Below are 23,511 nucleotides of genomic sequence, written 5' to 3' on the forward strand. Positions count from 1 at the left end.
AATCGGGTCACTGGTGACCCGATCGCCCGGAAAATAAGAATGATCGGAGCTGTCAGAGACAGCTCCGACCATCCTAAAGGATAGGGGCTAGGTGGCAGTGTTGCCACCCCCTCCTAACCCCTGCCATTGGTCGGTCAGGCTGACCACCAATGGCTGGAGAAGGGCGGGGGGGTTAGAGTTCATTTCCTTCTCTGCCCACCGATCGGAAGTCAGGGCAGAGCGGGGGGAACATGGCCCGACTTACCCGAACCTGCGGAAGTAGGAGGAGCGGCGGCCGGAAAGTGCGGCGGAGAAGGCTGCAGTGAAGATTGCGGTAAGTGATCTTCTCAATGGCCTTCTAAAAGCTGCAAAACTACAACTCCCAGCATGCCCAGACAGCCAAAGGCTGTCTGGGCATGCTGGGAGTTGTAGTTTTGCAACATCTGGAGGGTCACAGTTTGGAGACCACTATATGGTGGTCTCTAAACTGTAGCCCTCCAGATGTTGCAAAACTACAATTCCCAGCATGGCCAGACAGTCAGGGATGCTGGGCGTGTAGTTCTGCAATATCTGGCCCTTCATATGTTTCAGAACTACAACTCCCAACATGCCTGGACAGTCTGGGCATGCTTGGAGTTGTAGTTTTGCAACATCTGGAGGGCTACAGTTTTGAGACCACTACTTAGCGGTCTCCAAACTGTTCTTCCCCAGTTGTTGCATAACTACAACTCCTAGCATGCCCAGACTGTCCAGGCATGCTGGGAGTTGTAGTTCTGCAACATCTGAAGGGCCAGATATTGCAGAATTACACGCCCAGCATCCCTGACTGTCTGGCCATGCTGGGAATTGTAGTTTTGCAACAGCTGTAGGCACACTGGTTGGGAAACACTGAGCTAGAGTCTGTTTCCTAACTCAGTGATTCCAACCAGTGTGCCTCCAGCTGTTGCAAAACTACAACTCCCAGAATGCACTGACAGACCGCACATGCTGTGAGTTGTAGTTTTGCAACAGCTGGAAGCACATTGGTTGGAATCACTGAGCTAGAGTCTGTTTTCTAACTCAGTGGTTCCCCACCAGTGTGCCTACAGCTGTTGTAAAACTACAACTCCCAGCATGTACGGTCTGTCAGTGCATTCTGGGAGTTGTCATTTTGCCACAGCTGAAGGTTTGGGGCACCCCCGCCCCCATGTGAATGTACAGGGTACACTCACACGGGCGGGTTTACAGTGGGTTTTCTTCTACAAGTTTGAGCTGTGGCAAATTTTCCGCCGCGGCTCAAACTCCCAGCGGAAAACTTACTGTGAACCTCCGCCTGTGTGAATGTACCCTAAAAACACTACACTACACTAATGAATAATAAAAAGTAAAACACTACATATACACCCCCTTACACGTCGTCGCCCCCCCCAATAAAAATGAAAAACGTCTCATACGGCAGTGTTTTCTAAAGGGAGCCTCCAGCTGTTGCAAAACCACAACTCTCAGTATTGCCGGACAGCCACAGACTGTCATGGCAGGCTGGGAGTCTTGCAACAGCTGGAGGCACCCTGTTTGGGAAACACTGCTGTAGGGTTTTACTGTAGGTAACCGGGTCCGCCCCTATTGCAAATTCCTTATTTAGTCCTCAAATGCGCATGGCGCTATCTCACTTCAGAGCCCTGTCGTATTTCAAGGCAACAGTTTAGGGCCACATATGGGGTATTTCCGTACTCTGTAGAAATTGCACTACAAATTTTGGGGCAATTTTTCTCCTTTTACCCCTAATGAAATGTTAGTGTAAAAAAAAATTAAACATTTTTACACTAACATGCTGGTGTTGCCCCATACTTTTCATTTTCACAAGAGGTAAAAGGAGAAAATGACCCCCAAAATTTGTAACACAATTTCTTCGGAGTACGGAAATACCCCATATGTGGGCGTAAAATGCTCTGCGGACGAACTATATGGCTCAGAAGTGAGAGAGCACATGTACATTTGAGGCCTAAATTGGTGATTTGCACAGGGGTGGCTGATCGGTTACAGCGGTTCTGACATGAACGCAAAAAAAAAAAAAAACACCTACGTGACCCCATTTTGGAAACTACACCCCTCACGAAATGTAACAATGGGTATAGAGAGCCTTAACACCCTTCAGGTCTTGTCCAAATTTAAGGAAAATTTGTCAATGAAAATTTAAAATTTTGTTTTTTCCCCTGAAATGCTGGCGTTACCCCAAATTTTTCATTTCCACAAGGGGTAATAGGAAAAAAGTCCCCCAAAATTTGTAACCCCATTTCTTCTGAGTATATAAATACCCCATATGTGGAAGTAAAGTGCTCTGCGGGCGAACTACAATGCTCAGAAGAGAAGGAGCGCCATTGGGCTTTTTGAGAGAGAATTAGGCTGGAATTGAAGGTCACGTGTGTTTACAAAGCCCCCATGGTGCCAGAACAGTGGACCCCCTCCGCATGTGTCCCCATTTGGGAAACTACACCCCTCACGGAATGTAATAAGGGGTACAGTGAGCATTTACGCCCCACAGGTGTCTGACAGATTTTTGGAACAGTGGTCTATGAAAATGAAAAATGTAATTTTTCATTTGCACAGCCCACTGTTCCAAAGATCTGTCAAATGCCAGTGGGGTGTAAATGTTCACTGCACCCCTTATTAAGTTCTGTGAGGGGTGTAGTTTCCAAAATAGTATGCCATGTGTTTTTTTTTTTTTTTACTGTTCTGGCATCATGGGGGCTTCCTAAATGCGACATGCCCCCAAAAACCATTTCAGCAAAATTCGCTCTCCAAAAGCCCAATGTTGCTCCTTCCCTTCTGAGCCCTCTAGTGCACCCACAGAGCACTTTACATACACATGAGGTATTTTCTTACTCGAGAGAAATTGGGTTACAAATTTTGTGGGGCATTTTCTCCTATTACTGCTTTTGAAAATGAAAAGTTTTGGGTAACACCAGCATTTCAGTGTTAAAAAATCTAATTTTTCATTTTCATGTCCCAGTTTAACGAAAGTTCGTCAATCACCTGTGGAGTGTTAAGGCTCACTGTACCCCTTTTTACGTGCCTTGATGGGTGAAGTTTCCAAAATAGTATGCCATGTGGGTATTTTGTGCTGTTCTGGCACCATAGGGGCTTCCTAAATGCGACATGCCCCCCAAAAACAATTTCAGCAAAATTTGCTTTCCTAAAGCCAAATGTGACTCCTTCTCTTCTGAGCATTGAAGTTCGCCCACAGAGCATTTTACACCCTAACATGGGGTATTTCCATACTCAGAAGAGATGGGGTTACAAATTTTGGGGGCATTTTCTCCCATTACCCTTTGTAAAAAGGGTAAATTTGGGGGGAAAAAACTGCACTTGAGTGAACATTTTTTTTTCTCATTTACACATCCGACTTTAACGAAAAGTCGTCAAACACCTGTGGGGTGTTAAGGCTCACTGGACCACTTGTTACGTGCCTTGAGGGGTGTAGACGCAGCAGAGACGGTCCGGGATGCGGCGACAGTGATGGAGGGAGACATCCAGGGCAGCGGTGAGCAGCAGGGACAGGTGAGTAATAACCTCCTATACCAGTGGTCTTCGACCTGTGGACCTCCAGATGTTGCAAAACTACAACTCCCAGCATGTCCGGACAGCCGTTGGTTGTCCGGGCATGCTGGAAGTTGTAGTTTTGCAACATCTGGAGGTCCGCAGGTTGGAGACCACTGTCCTATACTTTACATTGCACGGATCCTTCAACCTACAATGGTTTCATCTAACGATCGTTCATTTGGAACGGATTACCATCGTATGTAAAGGGGCCACTGTAGTAAAATAAAACCTACATAAATTGGGTATCCCTGTAACTGTATTTACCTACAGAATAAGAATAAGGATTTTTACCGAAAATTGCACTGTGTAGAAATGGAAGTCCCCAAAAGTTACAAAATGACATTCTTTTTCAATTTCACCCCACAAATAAATATTTTTAGTTTTGTGGTAGATTTTGTTTTTATATGATTGATGTCCTTACAAAGTACAATTGGTGGCGCAAAAAACAAGCCCTTATATATAGCTGTAGGTGCAAAATTGAAAGCGGTATGATTTTTAGAAGGGGAGGAAGAAAAAACGAAAGTGCAAAAACGAAAATTGGCCTGGTCCTTAAGGTGAAAATGGGCTTAAGGGGATAAAAAATAAGAAAGGGGGGGGGGGGGTGATTGAATTTTTATTAGGGCAGAGATTTTTTTTTATAATTGAAAAAGTTTAAACTTTATTTTTTTTTAAACACACTTTTTGGCCCCCCAAGGGCCTATCATAAGCCATCATGAGATGGTTTACATAGATCAATGTAATGCTATTGCATTACATTGATCCATGTAATCTGTGCTCGATTGCTAAGGGCTGCCAAAGGGAGCCTTAAAGGGGTACTCGGGTGTAATTTTTTATTTATTTATTTTTTTAAATCAACTGGTGCCAAAAAAGTTAAGATTTGTAAATTACTTCTATTAAAAAATCTTAATCCTTCCAGTACTTCTTAGCGGCTGTATACTACAGAGGAAATGCTTTTCTTTTTGGATTTCTCTTCTGTCAGGACCACAGTGCTCTCTGCTGACCTCTGCTGTCCACTATAGGAACTGTCCAGAGCAGGAGAAAATCCCCATAGCAAACATATGCTGCTCTGGACAGTTCCTAAAATGGACAGCAGAGGTCAGCAGAGAGCACTGTGCTCGTGACAGAAGAGAAATTGGGTTCACTGGGTTTGCTAGTACCATATCTATCACTGGGCTTGGTTATGTTACCATATTTATGCTGCAAGCTTGATTAGGATACTGCATATATGCACTAAACTTGGTTCTGTTACTATATTGATACCTAAAAGGAGTACTGCAGCCTTAGACAACTTATCCCCTATCTGCGGTCGGACCCCTTGGGATCAAACACATATCCGCTATCCTGTGGATAGGAGATAAGTTGTCGAAGGCTGCAGTACTCCTTTAATCTTGCTTAGGTTACCATATCTACATGCAAAGTTTCATTCTGATATTAAACATATGCACACATTTTTTTTATCAGTGCACTAAGGTTTGTGTATTTATGCACAAATACCTTTTTATTCTAATTCCATATATATTCAAATTATATTTAGGGGGATGTCAAAACACTAAGAGGGAGATTCATCAAAACTAGAGATGAGCGAACTTACAGTAAATTCGATTCGTCACGAACTTCTCGGCTCGGCAGTTGATGACTTTTCCTGCATAAATGAGTTCAGCTTTCAGCTGCTCCGGTGGGCTGGAAATGGTGGATACATTCCTAGGAAAGTGTCTCCTAGGACTGTATCCACCATTTCCAGCCCACGGGAGCACCTGAAAGCTGAACTCATTTATGCAGGAAAAGTCATCAACTGCCGAGCCGAGAAGTTCGTGACGAATCGAATTTACTGTAAGTTTGCTCATCTCTAATCAAAACCTGTGCAGAGGAAAAATTGACAAATTGTCAATAGCAACCAGCCCCCCCACCAGAGCACTGGATTTAAAAATGAAACAAGCAATCTGATGCAAGTCTCTATATTCTCTTCCGGTTCATGTGAGCTTTTTCCGGGTTCTCTAGGTTCTACCCACACTCCAAAGTATGCTTAAAGGGTCATTGGCTTCCTTTAAAGGGGTACTCTGGGGGGGGGGGGGGGGAATTCTCAAATCAACTGGTGCCCTTAAACAGATTTGTAAATTACTTCTATTAAAAAACCCTTCCAGTACTTAGCTGCTGTATGCTCCAGAGGAAGTTTTATTTCTTTCTGAATTTTTCTGTGTGACCACAGTGCTCTCTGTTGACACCTCTGTCCGTATCTGGAACTGTCCAGAGCAGAATAGGTTTGCTAAGGGGATTTGCTTTTACTCTAGACAGTTCCTGACATGGACAGAGGTGTCAGCAGAGAGCACTGTGGTCAGACTGGAAATAACTCCTGAAAGAAACACAATTTCCTCTGTATTATACAGCAGCTGATAAGTACTGGAAGGATTAAGATTTTTATATAGAAGTATTTTACAAATCTGCATAACTTTCTGGCACCAGTTGATTTGAAAAAAAAATGTTTTCCACCGGAGTAGCCCTTTATCCCCTTAAGGACTCAAAAAATGTTCATTTTTGCACTCTTTTCTCCTCCCCTTCTAAAAATCATATCGTGTTAAATTTTGCTCCTACACACCCATATAAAATGTATTTATTTTTACTTATTTTTTTGCATCCCCAATTGTACTTCGTAATGACATTACTTATTTTACAACATAATCTGCAGCAAAAAAAAAAAAAAAAAAAAAAATTGGGGGGGGGGGGGGGGGGGGTGAAATGAAAAATAAAAAACCTTTTCAGGGCTTCCATTTCTACGCAGTGCACTTTTCGGTAAAAATTACACCTTATCTTTATTCTGTAGGTCCATACGGTAACAGGGATACCCAATTTATGTAGGTTTTATGTATTTTACTACTTAAAAAAAAAAATCCTAACTACATGCACCAAAATTAGTATGTTTAAAATTGTCCTCTTCTGACCCCTATGACTATTTTTCCACACATGGGACTATGAGGGCAAATTTTTTGCGCCGTGGTCTGTAGTTTTTATCGGTATCATTTTTGTTTTGATGAGGTTTATTATGGTATAGGAAGTGACCAAAAATGCACAATTTTGGACTTAATTTTTTTACGTGTACGCCATCGACCGTGCAGTTTAGCTAACCTTATGTTTCTAATAGTTTGGAGATTTACGTATCACATATGATTTTTTTATTACATTATTTTATAAAAAAAAATAAAATAGGGAAAGGGGGGTGATTCAAACTTTTATGGGGGGGGGGCTTATTCACATGAATTCTCTATTGTTTACACTTTTTACTTTTTTTTTTTAAGCCCCCACAGGGGGCTATGCCATGCAATTTTCTGATTGCATACACTGATCAATGCTATGCCATAACATAGCATTGATCAGTGTTCTTGGCTCTCTGCTGCTCCTTACTGCTGGGTAGGCTTAAAGCAGTAGATCGCCAATCGGACGACGAGGAGGCAGATGAGGACCCTCCTGTCAGGTCAATTCTGTCGCGATATTCCCGATCAGCTCCGCTGAGCTGCCGCGATAGTTTTACTTTCACTTTAGATGTTGTGATCAACTTTGATCACAGCATCTAAAGGGTTAATGCCGGGCATCGGCCCGATCAGCGGTGCCCGGCATTAACCATGGGGATTGAAGCGTTCTCAGCTTGTGAGAACGATTTAAACCCCGGTTAATTGGACTCAGGACGTACAGGTACGCCCTGAGTCTAAGTACCAGGACGTCAGGGCTGTTAAAGCATGCATGTCAGATGCCACAAAATAAATAATGTTAATGTTACTCAGTAGCTAATCCTGACCCCATACATCCATTTTTTTCTGCCTCTATCATCTATATTTATTATAAAAATACCCCTTTTCGTTATCTCACAGTGTTAGAAATCCTCTCAGGGTAAGGTGGCGTGTCCCGCCTTGTGGTGATGGGAGGTCATTGGTGTGTCTGCTCATGCAGCCTTGTCCATGACTCATGGACAAACCTGATGCTGCTGCAGGACTGGTTAGTGTTTTAGTAGGTATTGGGACCCCTAGTGGTGGGATTTTCAGGGGCCGTTTTTTTTATTTAATTGTCAAAAAATTTTAAACAACCATATTACAAAAGGTCTTTCATTTTCATCAGTAAAAACATATAAAATGTTTTTGTATCTGACAGCGCCCATTCAAGATAGGCTCTAATGTGTGGTTTGGGACTGGATTATAAACCCCACTGTTGTGTATAATGACAATCTCTGGCCAGAGCGGCAGAATTCTATTCTATACAAGCTATATAAGCTACACAAATAAAATGTAGGGAATGTGTACAGTATATCCACAACTGTATTCTGCGTGTGAGTTGGGTCGATCATGGCAAAACTATTCTGTAAGGAGTTAGTTGTCGCCTTAGTGCCAGCTATTAAAAAGTAAAAACAAGTACAGTACAAAAATACAAAATACTTTTATTATATATTACACCAATATCCAAAAGACTGAACAATAATTTACAGTGAGACATCTATCTTACAGGAGAGCAAAGACAAAATAAATATATAGGTGAAAGTGCGGTCAGTTACGTAAAGGCCATATACATCTATGTACATCACATCTGGGACATGATCATAGCAGCCAGGAAGCCATTTACAATATAATTACTCTGTACAGCTACTTACAGGAACAACAAACTGATAATAAATACCTTCTGTGTGCGGGGGCTATGATCTGCCAACAGGAATACACACAATCACATATAGTAAACAAATGCAGCATTAAAAGGGACCCCCCCCCCCCACACACACACACTTTTCACACCATTTTGTTTTTAGGTCCCATATTCTGTCCTTGTTAATTTTAACAGGATTATCTTTTTTTTTTTTTTTTTTTTTTCCTTTTTTCTTTTTTTAAATACTATCGTCCTGGGAAGGAGAAAAAAAAAACAAGAACAAACAAACAAATTATACATACCTGGCCATGGTACTCCACATCTCCCATTTGACCCCGTCCAGTCCCCTGATCTGCTATTCTTCCTGCTTCAGAGACAAGCACTTGTTGCAGGACCTGCCGACGCAGCCAACCACTGGCCACAGATGAGTATATGCTGCAGATTTTAATGCTGTGTTCCCCTATTCATTTATATTGATTTAGGGTACATTCACACGTATAGGAACTGCTGCATATTTTCTGCAGCCAGTTTTGCTACCCATTGAAGTCAACGGGTAGAAAAATCTGTTGCAGAAAATATGCAGCAGATCCTGTACATGTGATGCTACCCTTAGCATAAAAATCCTCAGTTTATACAGTAAGTGTGAACATATCCTAAAAAACTGTATGCAGGATGCTTCCTCTTGTGATGACTTCAGAGTAATAGGAATTTATAGTTTAACTTAAGGGCTATAAAAGGGAATCAAAGATCTGTATCAGAAAAAAACACTATCAGATAAAGATAACAGATTTAAAGTATTCCCATACATGTTTTTATGACAGCCGTTGAGGGACTTTATTCTGTAGCACTGTTTTTACAGCCCTGCAGAACTGTGGCTGCATGAAGGATCATGGAGTTAAAGGTCAGGTGTGCAGACAAGAGGTAGGAACGTATGATAAAGCATTACTGTGATGTATTATGAAGCATTACTGTGTGATAGGTCACTAAACAATTATCAGGGGTCTGTCCTGTGACCCCACCAGTTGCTGGATGAGAGAGAAGCACGCAGCTGGGCGCTTCACTTCCCAGTTTTATTAAACTTGTTGCAGGACATGAACTCCATTGTAATTGGGCCTTAGAGGAACAGACACCTTGAGAAATTATTAAAAGTTCAGACAGGCATGGGCCCAATTCATTTCAATGGTCTGAGCGTGGTCAGCAAGGCGCTACATTCATCTCACTTTATACATTTATCAGAGCTTTGTCTTGGACTGAAAAGTGCTGCAAGCCACGCTTCTCTGTCCGGGCCAAAACTTGTATTTATGCTCAAACGTAGTAAATAGCTGACTAGGCTTGGGCCATCAAAATGAATGGGGCCCATGCCTGTCCAAGCACGGATAGGTCAGCATGTCATTGTGACAGTTTCCAGACATATCCGTGACTTCTAGGCACAAATTGAAATGTAAACAAATCCTAAGGCTGGGTTCTCATTCCGAATTTGCCATCTGGAATATTTCTGTCCAGAGAAGTCAAGGGCGCCCAGCGCCGACTGAATCAGTCAGCACTAGAACAGCTTGGACATTGCTGTCCCCATAGATGGCAATGTATTCCATGTGGATTGTGCCCAAAAAAATCGGAAAGACAGATCATTCCTTCAGCGGTGGTAAGTCTGCTGATGAAATTTCGAGGTGTAGACTGTGCAGCGGAATCCCATTGACAGCAATGAGATTCTGCTGCACCAGAAATTCCGAGCGGAATTTCTAAGCGTAATTATGTTCAGAAATTTCTCAGTCTGCACCCAAGTCTATGGAGCTTGTCTCCTGCAACAGGTCAGATCAGAAAGTGAGTCGGAATAAAAAGAGTATCTAGCGATTGGTGGAGTCTCAGCACAGAGACCTTGAACGATCAAAACTTTTGACATGTCTGTGTGAAAAGTTTTTTGTTAATTGACAGAAACTGTCTGATTGCAAGGGGTCCGACCGCTGGGACTCCCGCGATAGGACACTTCTTTATCCTGTGGATAAGTTTTTTTTAATGTTTGAGTAACCCCTTAAAAGGAGTACTCCGCTGCTCAGGGTTTGGAACAAACTGTTCCAAACGCTGGAGCCGGCAGCTCGTGATGTCATAGCTCCTCCTCCTCATTACATCATGCCCCGCCCCCTCAAGGCAAGTCTATAATAGGGGGCGTGACTGCTGTCACGCCCCCTTCCATAGACTTGCATTGAGGGGGAGGGGCGTGACATCATAAGGGGGCAGGGCTATGACGTCACGAGCTCCCAGCGCCGGCTCCAGCGTTTCGAACAGTTTGTTCCAAATGCTGAGCAGCGGAGTACCCCTGTTAAGAGGCAACACAATGTGCCAAAATTCTGGCACAGTATAAGCCACTAATATTTAGTTTTAACCTTTACAGTCTAAAAATGCAACAGTATCATACACTTTTAATGGGATTCTGCTGCATTGTGCACACGGCGGAATTTCCGTGGCAGATGTTTCTGTTGCAAAAATCCTAATTTCGGGGTCTGCAGAAAGAATAGATTTATCTATTCTTTCTGCATATTCTTGTTGGAAATGCATTGCTGTCTACGAGTGGTCCTATCACCTGCTGGATTATTGAAATGTGCGGAATGTCTGCCCATGCTTTCCAGGCGGACATTCTGCACATTTTCAGTCACGTGTACCCGGCCTAAGAGTGAGAGAGTTTGAGTAAATCTTTATAGAGACCTGAAAATGGCTTCCACCAATGGTCTCATCCAACCTGACAGAACTTGAGAGGATCTGCAGAAAATCCCCAAATCCAGGTGTGTAAACTTTATGGCCTCATCCCCAGGAAGACTGGAGGCTGGAATCACTGCCAAAAGGGACTAAGTACTGAGTAAAAGATTCTGAATAAATATGTCAATGCAAGATTTTGTTATTTCCTTTTCAATAAATTAGTAAAGATTTTATAACGTTCGTAGTGTGCAAGGGTCTTAAGGCTTTTCAATTGTATTGTGTGTAAAAATGATTTAAAAAAAATATATAGGGCTATTGGTCATTAAAAAAACACAAAAAAATGCAAAAACAACTTACCGTAAAAACAGCATTAAAAGTTATACCAATATAACAAAGTAGCAAATAGCTAAAAAGTAGCCTGATTCAAGGCAGAAAAGGTGCACAGTATTAAAAGGGATTTTCCCATAGGATAGGTGATAATTATTGGATCCTGGAGTCTACCTGCTAGGGCTCCAATCAATCTTGAAAACTGGGATGAGTCCCCGTAAGAATGGAGCAGTGGATCGTACATGTGCACCACCACTCCATTCTCTTTGGGAGCTGCCTGAGAGAGTACAGCATTTGGATTCTCCATCTTAAAGGCATCACGGTGTTAAAGGCGGGCATTTACTTTAAAGATATGCACAAACATATTTGTTTCTTCCTCCAAAGACCTCTGTTTCTCTTTTTTTTAGTAAAACTATGATTGCACAAGACACCAAGCTGAGCCTGCAGACCGGTTGAGTGAGGTACTGTAAGTCTGTCCCATTTTACATAGGTGGAGCTAAGCTGCAATACCACACACAGCCCATGGAACAGTGTGGCGCTGTTTCTGGAAGTAAGCAGCTCTTTTCTTCTAATCCTGAGCTGTTCCTGTATATGAGCCATTCACTTCAGCTGGTAAAGTTGGGTGCGACAGATTTGATCCTCAAGACTACACATGCCTTATATACACCAGGGGATATCCTCATAAAGGGGTTATAAGGTAACTAAGTATTAATAAGTCACTGGGGGAGATTTATCAAAACCTGTACAGAGGAAGAGTGGTGCAGTTGCACATGGCAACCAATCAGATCGCTTCTTTCATTTTTGAAGAGACCTGTGAAAAATGAAAGCAGCAATCTGATTAGTTGCTATGGGCAACTGCACCACTTTTCCTACACAAGTTTTCATAAATCTTCCCCACTGTGCAGCTTTCCTGCTAGTAAGGTGCAAATCATGTCTACCCACAATATACATTAGAGTGCCACTACATCATTTACTAGTAGATTCCATAAGAGCCGGTGTCTCATGAAGGTTCTTCTAGTCATACTTACATGCTTCCATCTCATGATCAGCCTCCATTTATAGAGGACCTCTCCGCTCTCATGTCTATTTTAGTACATACATGTATTCCCCAGGCTCTATTGCATCTTTTCTTAGAACAGAGCGCTATTTCTCGATTATTCTTCCTGGAAATGTCTGAACAAACTGACGACTTCCCCTTCAGACTGCAGTGCGCCACTATCTGACACTGTCCAATTGGTGCTGACAGCTGGGTTTAACCATCTCAATACATTTCCTGGAGGAATAACTGAGGATCAGCACAATACACAAGATGAGGTCTCAGAATTATATGATAGGAAAAACAGGTATATATTAAAAAGGCATTTCAAGAGTGCACGTGTGTATTGTTCCAGATCTGTGGGGTTTTATATTGCACTTAAAATTACCAAAGGATGGAGAGAAGTCCTCCAATTGGTCAGTATCTAGTCAAATAAGCCACGATACTGTCTCGGTCACCATTTTGGACAAGCTCACAGTTCTGACTCTTTGTCATTTTCATCTAAGTAATATTCATCATCCGTGGTGGTGTCCGTATCAGAATCTGAAGAAACAACAGGCTCATCCTCGTAGATATTAAGAGGTTTTTTAAAATTAGGTCCCTGAGATGAGACGTCATCAGGTGATCGACCTACTGGATTTATTTCCTGAGAAGAACAACATTCCTCAGTTCTCAGGAACCCAGGATATTTGAGGAAACTTGGCCTCCATAGCCTGCCCTCAGTGAGTGACCGCTTAACATTGTTTAAAATAGCCTCTTGTTGCTCCTTCCCAAAAATCCCATAATCGAGGGACTTTGATGTAAACACAGGCTTGCGTTCAGAGGTTTCTTCAGAAACTGGCCAATTGTCATTTTCATCTAAAACATTATCTGAAAATCTCCTGTTCCAGGCACTGGTAGTAAAAGGACTTTTGCCCCTCAAAGTTCCACCACAGCTTTTTGAAGAAAAACTTCCATCACTTTTTCTGTTGTAGTCCATGATGTTCTCTTGACCTTCAGTGTTTAAAAACTTCATGCTCTTTGAACGATACAAATTGGAATATGGGTCATTTTGGGAATGCTTGGGGCTTCCTTGGCCAAAATGTTTACTGACATGGGATGAATAGCTGTCCTTTGGATAGTAGGTCACAGATGGCGAATCGGCATCAGATGTCTGAACCGTCTCACCATAGGAACCAGTTTGTTTTGGATTTACACTTTCTTGACTTGAATTGTCAAAGGAGAAGGTAAACTTTTTTTTATTTATTGGCTTCATTTTCTTTTGGACAAACTCTGAACAGTATGAAGGCCGAGGTCGATTTAGATCATTGTTTTTAGTGAAGACTGAACTATTGTAATCAGTCTGTGGGCTGGTTGGGCTGGTGTTACTTTCCACATGTGGCGAGAGGTCTTCTGTGCTGTATGACTTGCTTTGGCTTTTTGATTTGTAGAATGAACGCAAGTCTTCTCTTGAAAATAAACCTTCATCCATGGAGTTTTTTTGGGGCAAACCACCACAATCTCTCGCAAAATTGTTATTACTGTTATAGTCTCGCTTGTTGTTTGCCTGCAGGTGCATGAAATCGTAGCAAGGGGAATGATTAAGGTTATCATAGAATGTTGGGGATGCGAAAACATCCCGGGATTCTGGAGGAGAAGGCTCTAGGATTCTGCTACTTGGGTATATGTTAAACCTATCTCGCGCCATTGCAATGTCTCCCTCCAGAACATTTCTTTCCAGGTCTTTGAGATTGGATTTCCTATTTGGTAAAGTATAATAATAAGTATTTGAAGAATATTTAGGGGTGGGTCTTGAGGGACTGTATTCGTTTTCATTTTGTGGGTCCTCCTTTGCTGTATAGTAATTTTCATTTTCAGAAATGTGTAAGGAACTAAACTTATTCACATAATCATCGTTTTCCATCCCAGAATTTGGCCTGCTACCATTTTTCATAAGCTTTGTTTCTAAAGGAATTATGTGAAAATTCAAATGATGTTTTTTACAAGGAGCCTCCTTTGAGAGTACCTTATCACTGTGTATACTTTCTGTAAAGATAGTTGATGAATTTTCTAAATTTTGGTGATTGGTATCTTGTTCCTCCTTGTAATACCTACCTATTTTATCTAGGAGTGCGGTAGGTGCTCTATTTTTCTCAAGGGTCTTATCAATGTTTTTCAGGTTGTTCTTCGACAGCTCGGAAGTCCCCTTTGAGAATTTGCGAGGAAGGCTATAATAGACTGAGACAACTTTTCGATACTCAATTTTATCTATTTCAGTGTAGGAACAATCTGTAAGGCCTTCATAAATTTCAGTATTTTTAACCACCTGTTCACAGGTGTATGTTTTATGCTGGTGTAAACCATCTTGAGATAATTTTTCATATAAAAGATCCTTAATAGGTTTAGCTTCCTGGGAGGATGGGGTCTGGTTATCTCCAGAACTTGTGGAGAGATTCCACTCTGGCTTGGGGATGACACGTATAGGGATATTACGTTTATAAGGTTCTGGTGCCACAAATAAGTGCTGTTTTAGTAGGTTTGTTGACTTCTTCTCAGTAGTAGGCAGGTGTGTAGCTTTGCTCAGGTTGTCCTTCTGTAAATCCTTCCCAGTTTGGCTGTCAGGAAAGCTTGATGAGTCTCTGACTTTGGGTGGTTCTGTATCTTCAGCAGCTCTATTGTTTGCTTCCTGATCCAACTGATAAGTCAAAGTTTGGGTTAGGTTGCTTTCTGATTCACTACCCTGTTTGACTTGCAGGTCTTTGACAGTGTTTTTCTGATTTGCCCATGAAACCGCTTCCTGTCGATAAAGTGCTGTGGGGTTAGGTTTGGGAAAGGTATCAGGTTTTGATACTCTCACTTCTTTAGTCTCAGGATGTTTTTGAAGAACATTTTTATTATATACGGCAGAAGCTGCTATTCCCTCTACTGGTCTTGTATTGTTATTATTAGAGTCAGATCCACTCTGTCCATTGTATTGACTTCTTTTAAAGTTGACAGACTGTGCATGTACGTGAGAAAATGGAGAGGTCTCTTCTAAATTTAACATTTTCTCAACTTTACTATTCTCATTCAATGTGTCCGCCTGATTTGCTACTTCGGAGACATCCATCTTTTTTTCAGTGACCATCAATGTCCTATCTTCTTCTGTACCATAGGAAAATGTAGACAGTTTTTGTAAAGACTGCCAAGGGGTTAAAATAGATTTTTTTGGTTGTCGAATGATATCTTGGAGACAAGATCGCCCATATCTTGAACTGCTATCCAAGTACACTTCCTTTCTTTCTTCAGGGATCCTTGAAGGCAGTGTTTCAAGAACAGTGGAGGTATGGCACACCCCATCACGTTCACAATTGTTTTTAAATATAGTTCTAGATTCATTACCAAACTCGCCACTGTCCTGATCAATCAGATCTGGCATAGAGGACGAACTTTTAAACTTTAGAGTATCTGACATAAAACCTTTTGACTGCCTATTTGTCAGATAGGGGTCTGTGGTCGGGTAAGTTGTCTTTTGGTCTATTTTTTTTAATACTGTTGAGCTATAAGATGACCTATATGGCTTGTGTAGATAGTGAGAAATTCTTGAACCCAAGTTTTCTGGTTGAAGAGTGGTATTTTGGACATCAGGTTGCTCGTATTTTGAATTATTTTCCAAGTACTGTCCCCTTGAGTCATTATAAGTCCTTGAAGATTTTGTTTCAGGAACACTAGTAGCATCATAATCCACAACATTTCCACAACTCCTGTTAGGAAATGTTACCTCAGCATCACTAGGTAAAATGTCACTGTCCTGGTCGATTAAATCCGGGAGAGAGGATGCATTTCTTTTCTGAAACTTAAGCGTATCAGATCGGAAACTTGTGTGGTTGTCATTTGATCCCCTTCTCCCATTCATCCAAGAAAATCTTCCCCCAATATCTCTGACATTACTAGACAAACTAGATCTTTTATGAGCTAATGTGCTTTCCCGATCATTGGTTTTTGAAGATTTAAATTCCATATAAGGGGGAGTATCAATTTTATATGATGTTTTAGATTCGAAAGAACTGAACATTTTGGGATTTAATGCCCGATTATGGTTTGTAAATCCAGGCATTTCTCTTTGTGGTGGGTCTTCTTGAGCACCAGGACCATGGTCAACAGAAGTCGATAAACTCATATTGCTAGAGTGAAGGAAGACATTTGGAGCAGCAACACTCAGGATCTCTGGTTCTGATATGTGACTAGAGGATATTCCAAGCAGATTAGGATCATGGAAAGTACAATCCATAGGGACATCTTTGTTTTGGATATCAGACTGTTCATTGTCTACCTCCATTTTACACTCTTTATTTATTAGGTCTGCTTTAGAAGACAAGTTCTCAGTTTGCAAACTGAGGTTCCGTAGATCACTAGAAGCCTCCTCTGTTTCACCCTTTAGATCATCTGCCACACAAGTATTTTTTTCTACAGGTATATCAATTTCCACTTCCATAGGTTCTAATTCCATGTCATTGTTCCTCGAATTCTCAACAGACGTTCTACTCATTTCATTGCCATTTATAGAATTTTCCTTATATTCCTCATCCCAATACCTTTCAGAAGGTGTGGAAAGTTGGACTTTAGGACCATTGTCTATAGAGTCAGTTTTGTAATATCCAGTGGCTCTATCATCTGCACTTTTCATTGATGATGCGTTTGTGATATTGTTAATATTGCTAACTTGATGAAAGTCATCTGAAGTAGACTCTGGTACGCTTGGTGTATTTTTGTACTTGTGCAGATCAAAAACCCTGCTATGATATATGGATTTACCAAGATTTGTAAGATCCAGAGCAGATAGTGTTCTGACAGGTCTACCAGTCTCCACAGGTTGCCCAGAATTAAATGCATTACTCCATTTAATAGATGTGATGGGTGTCCTCCTTGACTTATGCGGCCTTGTCCTATCTAGGTCTATGCTTGAAGAAGACTGATGCAAACTACTCGATGAAAATGAAGGAGATGAACTTGACGTATTGATTACAGATGAGAAGACTGATGGACTCTTCTTGTAGAAGTTTTTGTTGGAAGTCTCTGGTTTGGAAGCCGAGCGTTGTCTGTTTGAGTACATTTCATAAAAATTTCTTGGCTGGTACGTGGCATATGTTTTGTGTGTCGCCTCAAGTGACACATTTTTTCTTCCATCAGGAGAAGATAAACTGTTATATACTTTTTTAGGCTCGGTTGTATTATTATGGAGTGAATCTTCTTTGCCATATTGCCTTCCATGCTTATAGCTTGAAAGTCTACTAGTCCTCAGTGTTTGCTTGTGACTCTGTTCTTGAGCAAGTTTTTGATCCAGATCTCCTAAAACTGAAACAAATAATTCCATTTAGATCACATTTCATTACTAAGGTTTGTACAAAGTTTCTGCATGAAAATAACATTACCACTGAGGACTTGCAGTATCACATATATTTTATATGATATAAGGATTGAACAAAAGCCTATACATTATTTCTTACTATGAACTGCCTCTTGGCTAGTCGTCCCTAGACATGGCAATGCTCAGTGTAATTATCCATATAAAAAGGAATGTATGAGTCACTGTCTTATAATTGCTGTTGTCTATGTTTGCCAACTCTACTAAATAGATGAATGTACAGATACAGTTTTAGCTAACAAAGTAATGCAGGCAATATTAAAGTGTTACTATCGTTTGTATAAACTTTTGGACATGTTGTCCAGACTTGTCAAAAGTTTAGATCACACCAGGTCTCATTCCTCAGACCAGCTGCAATCATTAAATTGTCGGCTGAAGCGGCAGCACGCTTCACTCCCTGGCTGGTCCCGTTCTGACTGAAGGAACACATCAGTCATATCGGGCAGGTGGCCAACCAGCATAACATATATGCAAGAAATTCCAAATTCTGTCACCAAACATAAATGACTAAGCAAGCATAGATTGCTGGAATATCAAATAATCAGACGCCCAAACAAATGCCAGCATTACACAAAATACCAAAAAAAATGCTAAATTTTTTATTGAGTATATATATATGAATATGAATACAATCAGAATACAAGAGCATGGTGCACAGGACTGAGAGAATACAGGAGGCAGAGGCCAAATAAACATTGGAAATAGAGTGGCTATAGCTGCATGGAAATGGTAGACTATATACCAACAATACAGTACATATAATAACGTGTATCACAATGGTATAGATTATAAAAATGCATAGATAGAACCATAAGGATAACCCAATGTAGAGCCAGATGCCACCTGCACTTACCCCAACGTACGTTTCGCGCTACTGCACTTCGTCATAGTTCTACATAGTGGCCCTACAGGCACACCAAGAAAGACTGAGCCATCTGATGGCACAGTAAGCCACATACAAGGAATCAAACATCCTCTGCAATCCCTTAAAGTGTTAACTGACCTCTCCTACAGATTAGAGGATTATTACACTAATAATATCAAATTGTTGTATAGTTTTGGGTTCAAAGCCCTTGTACATTTGAAATGGATTCCAAATTTTTTTTTGTGTATCCTAATATTTGGACATCAACTACTAACCTTGAAAAACTTCCCTTTCAAGCTGGGTGGAGGCCTTTGTGCTGTCATTTTCTCTTGCCCTGCTCTGCTGTGCTTCGAATAATCCAGCAATCTGTTTTACACTTCTTCCAGAATGGTAAATGTCAAACTGTAAAAAAAAATTTAAAAGTAAAGTAAAGAAAGTTACTTAAGGAGGTAGTCCAGCAAATAAGTTACAACACTTGCTTTTGATAAATTCAGCCCACATACACATAATTTCAGCAATGTAATTATAGACTTACAGCTTGTGTACCAACATATGAAACATATAAGGGTATGAAACATATAAGGGTATGAAACATATAAGGGTATGAAACATATAAGGGTATGAAACATATAAGGGTATGAAACATATACGGGTATGAAACATATAAGGGTACGTTCACATAATCTGCTGTGGGTTAGCTGCAGCTAAAATTCCGCTTGCAGATTTATCCCATTCCACAAGCAGAATTTCAGCTGTGGGTAAGCCGCAGCAGATTATTTATGCGTTAACGTACCCCAAGTGTCTTCCTACAATCTTTCAACTCTGCATTCATGATGTTGTTAAAGGGGTACTCTGCCCCTAGACAGGTTATCCCCTATCCAAAGGATAGGGGATAACATGCCTGATCGCCTGGGGCTTCTATGATCGTGACATCACGCCACACCCCCTCCATTCATGTCTATGGGAGGGGGCATGACCCCCCCCGGCCGCTGGCACCCCAGCCATTTTGGATAGGGGATAACATGTCTAGCGGCGGAGTACCCCTTTAACATAATAGAATAAAATTCCCAGAAGGAATTATAGCCTCTACTACTGTTACATTTTGGAAATCAAAAAAAATCATAGTTTCCTTTTGAAACAATTTCTTATTTTTAATTTACTTTTTTAATGTAATTTTATGTAATTATGCAATTGTTGACATGAGGACAGGGTTAATCAAATACAGTTTGATATCATCAAAGGGAACCGGTCAGATTGGTTCTGCTGTCCTCGCTGAGAGCCGCATAATATAACCACAGACACACTTTTCAGCTATCCCTTATGGCAAAATGTACAGTAGGTTACAAGGTCTTACATTCAGAAGCAAGCAGCACGTGGCCAGCGCCAACAGAGAAGAGTCACCATTATTCATTAGGTGCCACTGCCCCCACCCACCCGCTGATAATTGACAGATTTCTCCGTATGACATATGGAAAAATCTGTTAGTCAGCGAATGGGTAGAAGCAGCAACACCTGTGTCTGTCGCTATATTATGCTGCCCTCAGCGAGGAAAGCGTAACAAACCTGACCGGTTCCCTTTAATGATATCAAATTGTATTTGATTAGACTTGTCCTCATGTCAACAATTGCTTAATGCCCTTACATTATATTTAAAGGGGAACTCTGGTGGAAAAAAAAAGTTTTTTCAAATCAACTGGTGTAAGAAAGTTAAACAGGTTTGTAGATCACTTTTATTTAAAAATCTTAACCCTTCTAGTACTTATCAGCTTCTATATACTACAGATATACTACAGAGAAGTTTGTGAAGTTCTTTCCAGCCTGACAACAGTGCTCTCTACTGACACCTCTGTCCATGTCAGGAACTGCCCAGTAGGAGAGGTTTTCTATGGGGATATGATTCTAATCTGGACAGTTCTGACACGGACAGAGGTGTCAGCAGAGAGCACTGTTGTCAGACTGGAAAGAAATTCACACATTTCTCTGTTTTATACAGCAGCAAATAAGTACTGGAAGGATTAAGATTTTTTAATAGAAGTAATTTACAAATCTGTTTAACTTTCAGGCACCAGTTGATTTTAAAACATTTGTTTTCTACTTCTTTCCACCGGAGTTCCCCTTTAAAATAAATAATAAAACATTATTAATTAAAGGGGTACTCCAGCGCTTAGACATCTTATCCCCTATCCAAAGGATAGGGGATAAGATGCCTGATCGCAGGGGTCCTGCCACTGGGGACCCCTGTGATATTGCACGCAGCACCCCAGTTAAAATCAGTCCCTGGAGCATGTTCGCTCCGGGTCTGATTACCGGCGACCACGGGGCCGGCGGCGTGTGACGTCTGATTTTAACTGGGGTGCAAGATCACCGCCGCTGGGGACCCCCGCAATCAGGCATCTTATCCCCTTATCCTTTGGATAGAGAATAAGATTTCTAGGTGCCGGAGTACCCCTTTAAAAATAAGAAATTGTTTCAAAAGGAAACTATGAATTTTATATTTTCAAAATGTAGATAATATTTTTTTGCATTAGGAAAAATGGAATCTGTGGTTATGCTTTTAGTTATTTAAAATAAATAAATAAAAAATAGGTAAATATGTATAAAAATAAATAAAAAAGCACAAAACGGAACTTAAGTAAAGTTTTGCAAAACACGTATCTACCTTTTTCTTGCCGTCAGTGTTTGTCGGTAACTGGCCACTGATAGAGTAGATGCCATGTCTGAGGAGAAGAATGAAGCATTATTATTTTTATTTAAAGCATTTTAAAATATAAAAGTACAGGAAACAAAAACTTGAAAGAACACTGGTCTCTAAAAGTATGCTACGTTACAATGAGCTCTTACCTTTTAGCACAGTCTTTTTTTTAGGATGAACATACTGATCAATTCATGACATTTTTATAGAGGTTGGTGCTTTCTGATACAGAGCTCCAAATCCTCTGCATAGACAGAGCTGAATCTCCCCTAGTGATGACTACAAGCTGCCAAAATTGTATTTAACTCAATGACTGCAGGAATTATTTAATTATTTAACTCAATGAATTAATTTATATCTCTAAAAACAAAACCACAAAAGTACACATTTTTTTAACCTATTTTTAGGATACTAAAATAGCATAAAATACAATTGTATTTAAGAGTAGATGTGCAATTTAGAGATAAAAGTTTTTACCAGGACAGGTATCTTCTATATCTGTCGCCTGTGCATTGTACTTTCTATCCGCCCTCCCTCCCACGGAGCAAGAACAAAGCAGCTTTAAGTTACACAGTTATCAATTAGCAGTAAATAGTTAAATACATGAAAAATAAAGATTAAGTTTCAACACAGTACCGAGTGTGTGGGATCATCACCTTGCTATTCAGTTTCGACAAGGAGAAGATTTCAATATAAGAACGTCTTCTATCAATGTATAATCCATTCCGAATGACTCCCTGAGCGGAGATGAAGCCAAATCACAGACACATAAAGTGAGTGCCTCGTGAGGGTGTCCTACCCTGCCTCCCAGCACGCCAGAACTTATTTCTTTAATAATTGTGAAGTTCTTGAGGGAAAGGCGGTGACGCGTATGAGCTGTCACTCATCTGAGGCATCAGGTTCTTACATGCTTTAGTACGAAATGATCGCCAAATCTCAGAGCCGTGGTTGAATATCACCAAGCAACGCAGGCACCCGAAACAAAACATACATTAGGTATAGGGCGAGACCCGCATTCTAGCCTGCTTAATGCTGACCATGGCCTACATCTAGAGAAGACCATTGTTATAAGGTGATGTACACAATCCTATTTTTATAGCAGGTTAAACTTGCTTTAAAGAGGCACTGTCATTATGAAAAACATTTTATATTTTCTAGTACAACTGATAAGATTACTTTTTTTAAATATACATTTATTAAAAAAAATATATATATATTTTACTAAAAAATCAAAAATGAAAAATAGCCACCACTAGGGGTCATCTATCTTTATGCAGGCAGACTACTGTGTATTTTGCAGCATACTGAATACTGGCTGTAAAGTGTGCTGGTATCCTGTATAGGAGATCACCACTGCACCACTACAGCCTCCAGCTGTTCCTAAACTACAACTCTCATGATGGGGGTACAACAGCTAGGGGTACAATCTTTGTAAGGCTAGATTTCTACTTTATTTTTTTTTTGGCAAAAATGCCCATAAAAACACCCATTCTGCCGCATGGAGTTTTTTTTTAGTAAAAAAAAAAGCTGTGGCCAGATGTTAACTGCAAAATACCATATCCACTTGGCGTTTTTCAGTTTGGCTTTTTTTTTTTTATCCTTCTGAAGTCTTTCTGCTATTTTGGGCTCCTTAGCAGTTTTTCAAAAACGACCTCTTGTTGAGACTGACTTTTTTTGGGTTAAATCTTGGCGTTTTCCTTCCATAGAGGTCGATGGGAGTGAAAAAACGCCAAGAAAAACGCCATGTGGATTTTAAACTTTGGCGTTTTTGCAGGCGTTTTTTATTCTTTTTTGGACTTTCACGATCCATAAAAGTGATGGAGATACCTTTTTTATAAAAGTTTCATAGAGTACCATTAAAAAATAATAATAAAGATACAGTAGTGATGGAAAAAATTGTATTTAACAAAATGTATCTTTTTTATAACAAAATTAAAATTTTTAAACAGGGATCAATTTATGTGGTAAGGCAGGGCACTAAAAATTTAGCCGATAATAAAAATGAAGTGTTTTTCACATTTAAAAAAATTATATTTTTTTTTAGGGAGTACTACTACTCCCAGCATGGAGCACACTGTTCCATGATGGGAGTAGTAGTATCTGTACTAATTGACAGATGGCCCCCGGTGTCACTTCTGACACCCGTTGCGATCCTCCTATATAGTGTATAGATGCGGCCGGCCACCCTTCTATGGTCCCTAGAGATGAGGGAACCTACAGTAAATTCGATTTGTCACGAACTTCTCGGCTCGGCAGTTGATGACTTATCCTGCATAAATTAGTTCAGCTTTCAGGTGCACTGGTGGTCTGGAAAAGGTGGATACGGTCCTAGGAAAGAG

At 40.6% G+C, this 23,511-nt stretch overlaps 1 protein-coding gene across 2 annotated transcripts in view; it reads right to left on the minus strand.

Annotated features, from left to right (window-relative positions):
• Window positions 1-11,990: 11,990 nt before the first annotated feature.
• The window catches only part of EXPH5 (exophilin 5), an 86,880-nt gene continuing 75,359 nt past the window's right edge, over window positions 11,991-23,511 (minus strand). For both annotated transcript variants that reach the window (XM_056561665.1, XM_056561667.1), the window contains exons 4-6: window positions 21,140-21,197; window positions 18,756-18,882; window positions 11,991-17,545 (exon numbers count right to left, since the gene is read on the minus strand). In XM_056561665.1, the coding sequence (XP_056417640.1) occupies window positions 12,705-17,545; window positions 18,756-18,882; window positions 21,140-21,197 (5,026 nt within the window). In that variant the 3' untranslated portion in view covers window positions 11,991-12,704. The remainder of the gene's footprint in view (window positions 17,546-18,755; window positions 18,883-21,139; window positions 21,198-23,511) is intronic.

This window comes from Hyla sarda, chromosome 2 (assembly GCF_029499605.1).
Source record: "Hyla sarda isolate aHylSar1 chromosome 2, aHylSar1.hap1, whole genome shotgun sequence".
Taxonomy (NCBI): Eukaryota; Metazoa; Chordata; class Amphibia; order Anura; family Hylidae; genus Hyla; species Hyla sarda.